The 12413-nt window shown below is 36.3% G+C and overlaps 1 protein-coding gene across 5 annotated transcripts in view; it reads left to right on the top strand.

The window, feature by feature from the left end:
- The first annotated feature begins 798 nt into the window (after positions 1–798).
- The window catches only part of LOC109082943 (disks large homolog 5-like), a 60937-nt gene continuing 49322 nt past the window's right edge, over positions 799–12413 (top strand). For 3 of the 5 annotated variants that reach the window (XR_006156244.1, XM_042736481.1, XM_042736484.1), the window contains exon 1: positions 799–1565. Coding sequence is in view for 4 of the 5 variants with exons in the window: in XM_042736481.1 (XP_042592415.1) it covers positions 1268–1565 (298 nt within the window). In the remaining variant the exon portion in view is untranslated. The remainder of the gene's footprint in view (positions 1566–12413) is intronic. The other 2 variants (XM_042736485.1, XM_042736482.1) reach the window with 1 other exon arrangement.

The raw sequence follows: 12413 nt of genomic DNA on the forward strand, positions 1-12413 counted from the left end.
CCCTCTCCTTTTTAAGCATAAACTAACTTATTTTATTTTATGACTTAATATGTTGCCATTTTGCTTCTTAGATGAATGCATCTCAATTTAAGATGTTTATATATACAAAAGAAGACAAAAATACTAGGAAAACTTTTTTTTTTTTTTGCCTTAGGTCACATTTTACAGTGATATTACTCTGTATATCTTTTTGTAAAACAATTCTTAATATGTTATGCCATTGAATGCATCTCAATTTAAGATTTTTTTAAATATAGCTATATACTGGAAAATAAGACAGACATACTGAGTAGGATTCATCATTTTAATAAAGACTGTCCAGAAATTACAGATAATATATGCATATAAGAAAGATCACATTATTTTTTACACATTATCATACAACAGTTTACTTTTTTTCTCTTATTTACAAAGAAGTTTTTTTTTTTAACAAGGACTACATTTTACGGTACTATTACAGTGATCTAATCATCCTGCTTTGAGACCACTTGATGATAACGTTTTTATAAACCAGCAGCCACCATGTTCCAATTTTAAATGTATTTATGTCTAGACTATATTGTTACACTATAATAAAATCACAAACTAGCACAGTCACATTTACTGAAAATCAACAGTGTGCGGTGCGCAGCACATGTTCCAGGGTAAAGTCCCCTTGCACTTGTTATGTCATGATGCATCATCCTCATAACCGTGCAGCCTTTTTTCCCGAATTTTTAAACAGTAGTGCACGCCCATTGGAGAAAACCAGGTGTGTCTCTGGAAAATGCCCCGCCCACTTTACCGTATATGGCCATTGTACGGTAAGTTGATTGACAGCAGGCAGCAGCTGCGATACCGAGACATGGCGGAGCGTGCAGTTTGAGTAGGTAACACCAGAGGAGTTGCGCTACTTTTGCTCACACTTGAGTCCGCACAGCGCCGCATAAATGGCCAAGAAGAAACTATAAACGCAGACGAGCATGCTCTCCTCGGAAGCGCAGGGAAAAATGGACGAAGTTGCCTCGCGTAAGTGATCCGGAGAAATGTCTCGCTGTTTAGTGCAGTCAACAGCCTCAGGCAACAAACATGGCTTCTGTGCCTTTCTGCAGTTTGTAATGAAAACACGCTTCATTAAGCCATCACCTCTCATGGCGCCTTGGCACAGATCCTACAAGTGAGCGGACAGAAAGAAGTTGCTGCTGCGTTCGTCGGGTTTGTGAGGGGGCTCGGCTCTACGGCGATAGCGCGGAGCTAGCTGTTTAGCTAGGGAACTGTAGGAACTGCAATGGAGCCCAAGCACAAAGAGTTACTACACCAGTACCACCAGAACTTACTGGAGTCCATCACGGATGCAGACCGGCTGATAGAGCTGCTGAGTAAATCGGGAAGCCTCAGCGAGCAGGAAGCCTTCGAGCTGGACCAGAACTGCTCCTCCAGCGCCGAGAAAGTGGAGCAGCTCCTGAAGATGCTCATGAACAAGCAGAGCGACCATTTCCTGGAGCTCTGTGTGGCCCTGGAGAAGACATACCCTCACCTGTACTCTGCCCTCTTCGCCAACGGCGGAGGACCAGCTGATCACTCTGGTAAGATACACTACATGCTCGATTCATGCATCACAGAGGCTTGGTGGTGTGACTGACTTCTAGATGGAGGTGAAAGGTCTAGCAGAGGCTGACCATGAGTACTGTAGTATTTTCAAGAGACATATTGTGAGATCTGATTGCTAGAATCTGTATTTGCATGCAGCAACATAACACGTATTTGCAATTGCATGCATGATGAGGTCATGCTTTTGATTATTGTACACTTGACATGTGGCGATGACTTGATGAAATAGTGTTGCATGATGGTTGCAGCTGCTTTAAGCTTTGGATCAATAGTAAAGTGAATATGCTTGGTTGATGATGAAGTTACAACATTGATGATTGCTGGTCTAACTGACTTCTAGATTCTAGATCATTTAAAAGTGAAGTGTTTTTAATAGAACATAGTGTGTGTGATGTGATTGATGTAGAGTCTGTATTTGCATGCAGAAGAACATTTCTTTGCAGCTGACCAGATGAAGTCACTCTGGCAGAAAAGAAGTGCATGGATTGGGAGGTGAACATGCCCAGTGGCCATCATGCTTGATTCTTGATGTGGATCAGAGCACGTGTTTAAAAATGATAACTGGTAACATGTTTTCAATGAATATGAAATATAGAAGCAGTTGGTCAGGATTTTTGGGACAGACATGAGTGAACAGATTTATGTAGAAATGGTATTTGTCCACTTGCATGCAGCATGACCTGTCTTTGTATTTGCACAGGTGATGAAGTCATGCTTTTGATTGTTGTGCATTGGAGGTTGACGTGGTGATGACTTGATGAAATGGTGTTGCAGTTATTTTTAGATTTGGATCAATAGTCAAGTGCTGGAGTTGACCAGTCAAAGTCACTCTGGCAGGAAGGATTGAACATTTTTTTTTTTTTATTATTAATTTTTTTTTTTTTTTGGAGAAGAAGAAGCTTGAACACCCATAAACAAAAGGTTCCTTATCGTGGGAAAATATTCTTTAAGAACTGTTCACTGGAAGGTTCTTTGGTTTGAAAACCTCTGTTTAGAACCTTTATTTTTAATCCACTTGCATAGATGATGAATACATTCTTTCTGTTGAATCTGAAGAGGCAATGTGTTGAATTATCAGTATTTTCTGTTTTGCAGTGGATGTTTCGGAGCAATGACATAATCGTTTTATGACATAGCAAAGCTGATGCGTGAGGATTTTAGCATTGGATTGATGATAAATTGTTGGGATGGACCAGATGAAGGCAGCAGACCAGCAGGGTGGAACAGGGATCTTCTGCATGTTGAAACGTGATGTTACAGATGAGGATGAAAGTACTATTGACTGATCCTGAATGCAAAGATCACACTAGGGTTTCTTGGTCAATTCTCTACGTCTTCAGTCTATTTCCAGCGATCAGAGCGAGGCATCATGGGTGATCATGAAATAAAGATCTTCCCCCTGGATTAGCCCATGGAGATGTGCTTCTGTTTCACCGCCCATGACGTGGGTCATATCATTTCCATTTTTAATTTTGTTCAAACCAAGTGCTTGCCAGACACACATCTATGGAATAGGCTATGGGCTTGTTTCCATGGAAACACACTTGCCAGGCTACCATGGCAAATTGATTTGAACATACATGTGCTGTGTTCGTAGACCTGTAAGAATGGCCCTGGAGTCTTTAAAAATGGTTTGAAAGGATTGTAGTTGATCTGATTTTGTAACGAAGCAGCTGCAGATATGTGAACCTAATGACATCTTTATTGGTACTTTATTGGTACACCTTTTTTTTAATATATCTGTTCTTCAAAGAAACCTGGAAAAAAGTTATCACTGTTTCCATAAAAATATTAAGTAACACAACTGTTTTCAAAATCATCACAAGATCAATAATAAGAAATGTTTCTTGACCACCGAATCAGCATATTAAGTGATTTCTGAAGACCCCAAACTTGTGAATGGTAGTATGTTACTTATTATTGGCTGATGTTAGATATTTGGTTGTAAAAAATAAACTGAATGAGCATACATATTTAGATATAATTTGCCATATACAGATATATTGGTACCACACTTTTTTTTTTGTTTATCTATTAATTTGACAGTGTCAGAAAACAAAAAAAAAACTGGGAAAAAAAAAATAATTTGAAAAAAAAAAAAAATGGATTCATAGTTTTATATGTAATATTTAGCTAATCTTAAATTGAATATGCATTTTTCATGCTTTACATTTATAATGTTTTGATGCCTAAATTCACTTTGCAGCATTTCAAATGACAGATTTATTTATTTTTCTCCTTTTGATAGAACGACATCTGTCTAATTTGGCTAAAGTAACATGAATTTGTATAAAAAAACTAATGGAAATTTGATTTTGATGTCAACTACAAAAATGTTGGTGAAGTACAGTAGTCAACATTAGAAGTTGATCAAAAAAGTTAATCAAAGTCGTCCTAAGACATGAGGGGGTATTCTTTAAGTTTTAGGACAACTTTGATGAAAGGATTTGATCCACTCCAAATGTCGACTACTATATTTTCTCCATTTCAGACTTAAATGGATACTCCACCCAAAAATGTACATTTTGTCATTATTCACTTACCCCCATGTTGTTCCAAACCCGTAAAAGCTTTGTTCGTATTCAGAACACAATTTAAGATATTTTGGATGAAAACCGGGAGGCTTGTGATTGTCCCATAGACTGCCAAGTAAAATACACTGTCAGGGTCCAGAAAAGTATGAAAAGCATCGTCAGAATAGTCCATCTGCCATCAGTGATTCAACCGTAAAGTTATGAAGCAACGACAATACTTTTTGTACACGAATGAAACAAAAATAACTACTTTATTCAACAATTTGTCTCCTCTCTGTCACTCCGAATCAGCGTAGCGCCATTTTGGAAGATGAACGAAGCTTTTACGGGTTTGGAATGACATGGAGGTGGAATATTCCTTTAATAATGTTATTTGTTTGCTTTCCCAATTCTATTTTATTATTAGCATTCAGCATTGTTTTTTCTACTTCTGCCCAAGACCTTATTAGAACAGATCTGTGACCCACCCATTGAGAGCCTCTGCTGTAGTCCCACCTGACTTTGTGGTTTTATTTTATGTACACAAACCACACACCCAAGAGATCCATAAGGATGGAGCTGTTTATATTTCCTATATGCTCAGCTGTGGTTATTCATCTCCAGATTAGTTTCTTTTGTGTTGTCTAAGGTCTCTCTCTGAAGATGCTATGCATCCTTTGCGGGGCTTATGCTGATCTGAGCTGAAAGGTATTTCAGAAACGGCTTTTCCCGTAGTGCTGTGATAATCACTTCATGTCATTATTACGTTTAGCCATGTTAGTAAGTGCTAAAGGCGAGTCTTGTCCCCCTGCAGGCTCCAAACAGCCTGAAATGACTCTGCCGTATGCATGTGCGATGACTTGCGCTGATATCAACCTGCTCTGAAGTCATTCTCCCAAGCTGCCACTGTTCAGCTCTTTTCGATGCCAGGTCTTCCTCCACACACACACACACACACACACACACACACACACACACACACACACACACACACACACACACACACAGGCTCAGAGCGGTGGAGGAGGGGCTGGATGGCTTCTGGGGAGAGGTTTGTAGCGGCAGCTCCAACTGTTCAGCACACAGGCTAAAGGAACTGCAAACAGCATGTCTCTCCATGGAAGGGACTCTCCTGTTCACAACCTCATAAATCAACCAAAATAGGGAGACAAAAGATCAATGTTGATGATCAATCTCTTTAACAGGACTGGAAGAGTGAGATTTATGTGCGGTAGATAATATTCGAATGGCCGTAGTGCAGACTTGCACATTTCCATAAGTCGAAACACACTGATTACTGTAAATGCATCCCTGATCATTTCTGTTGACTTGGCGTCTTTTTAATTCGCATCATTTTAGAGCTGTTTTTCTCATACAGGCCGAAGAAGTTTACACAATGAAACTGACAGTAAAAAAAAAAAAAAAAAAAAAAATTGGTTTCCAGGACTTTACTGTAAAAAATACGGTAGCAACATTCTGCATTTTACTGATTGAAATTTGCTGTTAAAAATTGTATATTTCAGTTCGACATTAATACTAACTTAAAACCACTAAAATACACAGACGCTAATGAGAAAGCCACATTATAAATCAAAGTTCATCACAACTAGCTTTTTCACAAGCTGAGGTAAATACTAATGTATAGAAGGTGCACAGAGTCATTTATACAAATGCAAAACACCATCATGGAAACTAAAATAATGCAGTAAACATTAATTTAACCATATAAGATGTAACCTAAAACCCTAATGTACAACTGATACGAAAAACTAAGGAGAAACATAATTATTTAAATGAAAAACCTTCAAATGGGAAGCATCACAAAGGGAATTCAAGTAACGTCAATTTACATTTTTTTACTATTTTACTGTAAAATCACATGAAGTGTCCCACAGGGGCTATTACAGTTTTTCATAGTTTCTATGTAAATGGAACTTATCAGTTAATAGTTATAGTATATAATATAGTAGCATGTTTACAGTCTTTTATCATTAAAACTATCTATTTTTTACAGTTTATGTGGTGTAAACATTGCTGTTGATTCTGAAGCAGCATGATGCCATGGTTTGTGATCTGAAGCCATTGATCTATGGTTCTCCTCAGATGGGGGGCAGTTGAATGCAACACTGCTGCTTTATGGTGTCATCCATTTCAAATGAGGAGCAGTGCAGTTGTTTCACATGGGCTAGGGCTTGTCCACAGCGGGCTAGTGGGCAACTCCTCCATGCATTCAAATGTAGGGCCAGTACAGAGACAACAGGCCTTTTGTTTTAAATGAACTGCCCCAGTCTGCACCGTCAGCAGCTTTCACTGTTTATGGACCACGGGGGCTGTCCACTCGGATCCCAGTTGATCAGTGCAGCGGACAGACAGTTACAATGTGACAGTTTATCAAAAAGAGGACTCTTAACCCCCCCAGCTCTAGAAATTGAGCCTCTCAGTAAGAGAAAGTTGTGTGTTTGACATATAGTGATATTTCTGAGCAGACATATTAATACTTGTATCCCTGCTTTTTTTGTAATTCTCAACCTAGCCTTTTGAAACACTGCAGTTCTTCAGATGGAATTCTTTTATGGCTAATTTGGTAGTGATTGACTACCAGGTTGAATAGCTAATGCTGATATTAAAATAATAAAAACTTTTTACAAATGTATACACTAACGATCAAATTATTATTATTATTTTTTTAAATGGGTTAATACTTTTATGCAGCAAGGATGCATTAAATTGATCAAAAGTAGTTATGTTTCCATCAAAAGATTTGAATTTAACTTATGCGCAAAACTGGAATATCGAATAAAACATTTGCGAATAAAGCACCGTTTCCATTCAACGTGTCAAAAAGAACAAAATCTTCACTTCCTGATAAACTGGCACTAAATATCACTAAGGAAAGTAGGAGAAGCCACTTAATATAATAATTTTCATGAATTACTTGTGCCTCAGAGCAAGCACACGAAACACAATAAATGCTGTCATTCCTTTCGGAGGGGGATGCCTGCTGTTTGGGAACGCAGTCGGGGTTTGGACAATTATACAGAAATAGGCCTACTTTGATGACAGACTTTAATCACACATGTCCACTGGTTAGTGAAGTTATTCCATACCATGTGAACGATAACGAGGTCTATAAACGAGGTCCGTGGGTTAGTCAAGTAATCCCGTCCCATCGTGCAAAGTCACATGACTTTTTTGATGTGCAAGGTGAAATTTATTCAGTAAATGTGTTTTCATTGTAGTTTATGTACATTTTTTCTTATCTGAGAAAAGTTTATCCTACTCAGTTGTGCGCATAAGTTTTTTTTATGTGCATTTTTTGAATTTATGTGCATCTTGGCGTTTCCATCCAGCATTTTTTCTGCAATATTCCAAGATGCGTATACAAATAGGTGGATGGAAACATATCTTGTGACAGTAAAGACATTTTTAATGTAAAAAAACAAAAACAGGATTAAATAAAAATTGCACATATTACTATTGAAATGGTATTTGAAGTTGTAATAATATTTCCCAATATTACTGTTTTTACTATATTTTAATCAAATAAATGCAGCCTTGGTGAACGTTTGATACTTCTTTCAAAAATATTTAAAAAAATTAGCCAACCCCAAACCTTCAAATGTTTTGCTGATCTATTTGTCATTATTTAATTATACAAGACTAAAACTGTAAAAATGATAATTTGCACTTTTACTGTATTATATATATTTTACTGTATTACACAAATATTAATTTGTGTGCTCTACTGATATTTTTTTTAAAGTTTTATACGTTTAATTGCATTGTATTATTTACAAATGTTCAGCTTTATAAAATACCTTTTATTTCATATAATTAATGTCTTATTTCTAAAAAAAAAAAGCTGAAAATATTTTGAGTGCGAAACTAAAATATTTAAAAAAAATGTTAAATTCAATTTTGTATTATTTACATGCTAAATAACATTCTCTTGACAAATCAGCAGAATTTGCTACATTTGCTATTGCACAAATACATATTTTATTGCAAGGCATAGAAACATATAAGACCAACAAATGTAAGGTTTTGAGTAGCACATAACTGACCCCAAAAGGCAAGTGACCAATTGGCCAAAAAAAAAAAATTCATATGAAACTATTATTTTGAATGACTTTTTAATTGCAAACGGTTCTTGGTTAAAATCTCAGTAGTGATTTTGTGAATGAAGTTTTGAGAGTATTCTGTAGATGTGCACTACTCCTGACTTTGTGAAGCACAGCTCATGCCATGAAATATTAATACTGATGCCACTCTGATTCAAGGCCATCACTTCAGATCTAAAGAGTTTTTTTTTAGGATCTCTGCCTCTTAACATGACACTCAAGGACAGGCTAGCCTCTATCTTTTATATTCTGCATGTCAGCTTCCCTTTTATCCACCTAGCTAGATGAAACACCTTTGAGAGTGCACTGCTTTTAGTCTGTATAGCAGCTCTCATATATTTTGGATCTAGAGAAATTTCTATCTATCTGTCTGGCTATTATAGTTCAACTTAGTACGTCACTGTGGCTAAGCGTGGCTCAATAAAGCTATTTTATAAACCCAATATCCCTTGTGATGATGCACTCACACACATTTTCGCGTTGACTCAAACAGTATTGATCTCAGCTCAATTTGTGGTGTGAACACTCGCTAGCAGCGCCTGATCGTTCACTGGCAGCAGAACGCATGAGTGATTGCTAACGCTGGAATTAAAGGAGACGAAATGATACAGTGGATGGACGCTAGTCTAGATCTCTTTAAAAGGACACAAGCCTCCAGTTTTCTCCATGAGAGGCTGAGCTATCAAGAAGGACTTCATTACCATTTTCAAGTGTTCCCAGGCTGCTTAATTGCAGAGAAACTGCGGAAGTGCCACAGTCTAAATGTTATTGTGAGGTAATGGAAATATACAGAGATGTGATAGTCTTATCTTGCCTTTAAGTCATATCAGAGTGATCGGACTGATGAGAGCCATGAGTGCCACCAAATGTTGTACTTATTGGTGGGAAACTTGGGTTTTATTCAAAATTGCACTTGAGGATTTTAGTCTATGTCTATTAAGTTATCTATACTATTTTTTTTTTTTTTTTTTTTTTTTTTTTTCCTGAAGAAATCTCTTATTCTCACCATGGCTTTATTTGATCAAAACAGTGAAAACTGTAATATTGTGAAAGAATTTTTGTGGAAACTATTTTCCAGGATTCTCAAAGTAAGATAAAAAAAGAACAGCATTTATTTTGAAAAACCTACTGGTTGGTCTGAAAAAATACAATTAAACAGGAAAACCTCTTTTTGTCTTTGACCCACTACCATAAAAGCCTTTACTGTCATTCTTGATTTATGTATGCATCCTTGCTAAATAAAAGTACTAAATTCTTTCAAATGAAACCTCTTACTGACTCCAAACTTTTGAACAGTAGTGTATACATTGACAGTTTACTTTTTTTTTTTTAGTCTACTTTTTTACAGTAACATTTCCCATAATTCTCTGTGACTGCATGATAATAATAAAATACATAAAGCATAATTTACACCCTTAATGGTTATATTTTGTTTTTCATTTTGTTGCATAAGCGCTAAAAGGTTTTCTGTTTTTCAGTCAGTGTAAAAAGAAAAAAAAACTGACTTAAATCACTTGTATGCACATCACATTGTAATTAGCACTTCCAGGCTCGTACGTACAATCTTCCCAGGAGGACTTGAGACGGCATGAGTCCTGATGCCTGTTAATCTGAGCGCGAGTGATCAGACTGGCACATGGAGCTTTTTCTGGGAAAGACTACAGTGGGGTATGGGAAAACGGGCCATGTTTTCCCGCAGGGAGATGCTATATTAGAGTAAGCCTGCATTATGTACCTGTCACTGCAACACAATCAGATGAATGCGGCATGCTTGGGTTTGAGCATTTTTGGTGATATTTTTATTTATTTATTTTTTTTACTTGTTTGGTAAACAGTATTTATATTCTATGGCATAAAAATGCAGCAAGTGTCACCCTCAAAAGTGTTCTGCTGCATGATCAGGTTTTGAGATGAGTGACTTTTTTCATTTATGCTGACTTGTGAAATGCAACCTGAGATTATGAATTGTGCCACACAGAATATGAAGCATGGCTGCATTTTTGAAGGACCTTTTAGGCTTTGAATGTTAAGTAAAAAAAAAAAGAAAAAGATTGCATGCATCTTTAAATTCTTTTATATATATATATATATATATATATATATATATATATATATATATATATATATATATATATATATATATATATATATATATATATATATATATATAATACACACACACACACAGTATGTATGTGTGTGTGTGTGTGTATGTATGTGTATATATATACATATATATATATATATATATATATATAAATATATATATATATATATATATATATATATATATATATATATATACATATATATATAAAATATATATATATTTTACATATAAAAAAGTGTATATATTTTTTATATATATATATAATAATATTTTCCTAATTTATGTTTCAAGTTTTTATTTCTTTTTTTTGTGTGTGTGGCTGTTCTCTGATAGCTGTCTGGGAGGATTTTAGTGTGCTGACAGCATGCTGTGCTTGAGCTTGCTGTTAGACTGTCAACACAGTAATTTTCACTGTCACACTCAAGGTGCATTTCTAAATTCATCCCCTTTAATGCAGCACTGCTACAGTCATCAGACCAATGCATTTATAACCGATTCACCACCTTCAAAAGTGAATTTCAAGACCGTTACTTCCAGACATTATCACCTGCTGTGAGCAATGTTCCTGTTATTGTTCATAATCCACATGCCTTTGTTTTTTGTTAAAACTGATGGTTTAATAAAATAAATATATAGATATTTAGCCTATATTTGGACATTTGGAGATGTGTCTATGCAAAGAAACTTGCATTGCATTTAAGTGATGCGTTTCATCAGGTCATGCATTCTCTGGAAATGTAACAAGTGATCTCTGCTACATGTTCTTTGATTCAGTTTGTGCTGTAAATTGAATTGTATACATATAAATGACTTTGACCCTAATTCAACCTAATTATGCAGAACTTCCTTAAGATAACCTAGTTGACTAGTCGATTATGGAAAAATGTTTTACTTGCATGTCTGTAAAATGTTTTGTACAATCATTTTTGACAGACTGCCCTAGTTCTGTTTAATGTCTTTTTATTCAGTGGATATATATCAGTAATTTTTTGGTATTTTATACTTCTATTAAAGACTTTTAAAATATCACAAAAGATTTCTATTTCAAATACACTGTTATTTTGAACTTATTGGTCAAAGATTCCTGAAAAACATATCACACTTTCCAAAAAATATTAAAGCTGCAGTCGGTAACTTTTGGGGCTCGCGTCTGGTGGAAGAACATTGTAGCCGGAGCTACTTCTCTCCAATATAAACAAAATCCACCGTTCCCGGCTCTTCTGGTCCAATCAGTGCAGGGCTGTGCCACAGTGTTGTTTTGTGTTGAAAATGTAAAAAATATTTATAATGAGTGAGTACATCGTGAATCCATTTTCCAAACAGTGTTTTTGTGTTATCCTGAATCACTACGGTACACCTATAATAAGTGTTTATATTCAGACTGTTTTAGTCTGGTTGGGGTCGGCAACGCTGCAGAGTAGCACAGTACCTGCGGGTCTCGCCATAGATGTAAACAGAGAGAAGTAGCTCCGGCTACAATGTTCTTCCGCCAGACGCGAGCCCTAAAAGTTACCGACTGCAGCTTTAAGCAGAACAACTGATTTCAATCATAGACAGTAAAAGAATTGGACACAGCGACCCCATTGGAACTCAATTGAGACAAGTGAAGCCCATTTTTAGCGATTTTTAGCACTTCCGTTCTGACGCGCAGACTCAAACTAAGCTTGATGACGTGTCTGACAGATGTAAATCTTCTAGTAGCTGTGCGTACAAACTGCCATCGTTAATCTTGCAGAGACGGCGAGTTTGAGCGGGGAGTTCTTTGGCGTGAGTGAGCAGGAGTAAGTATTCTGATTAATTATTTTGTGTAGTATTTTAAAATGTAACGCCAGTACGCCATATCTCTTGACGTCTCCCCGATTGCCTGCGAGCTTCTCCTCCTGTCTGTACGGTAATTTCTCTACTGTGCGACAGAGAGTCGAGTGGTTATGACGCAATCATTAGCCTATTTTTACAAAAACTGTTTCTACGGGGCCATAATGTAACATAGAAGGTAATGGAGCCCTTTATACATTGTCGTGTATCTTTAGAAATAAATAATGGACAAATGGAGTCTTTAAACGCCTCAGATGTAAAGTT

Source organism: Cyprinus carpio, chromosome B13, assembly GCF_018340385.1.
Source record: "Cyprinus carpio isolate SPL01 chromosome B13, ASM1834038v1, whole genome shotgun sequence".
In the NCBI taxonomy this organism is placed as follows: Eukaryota; Metazoa; Chordata; class Actinopteri; order Cypriniformes; family Cyprinidae; genus Cyprinus; species Cyprinus carpio.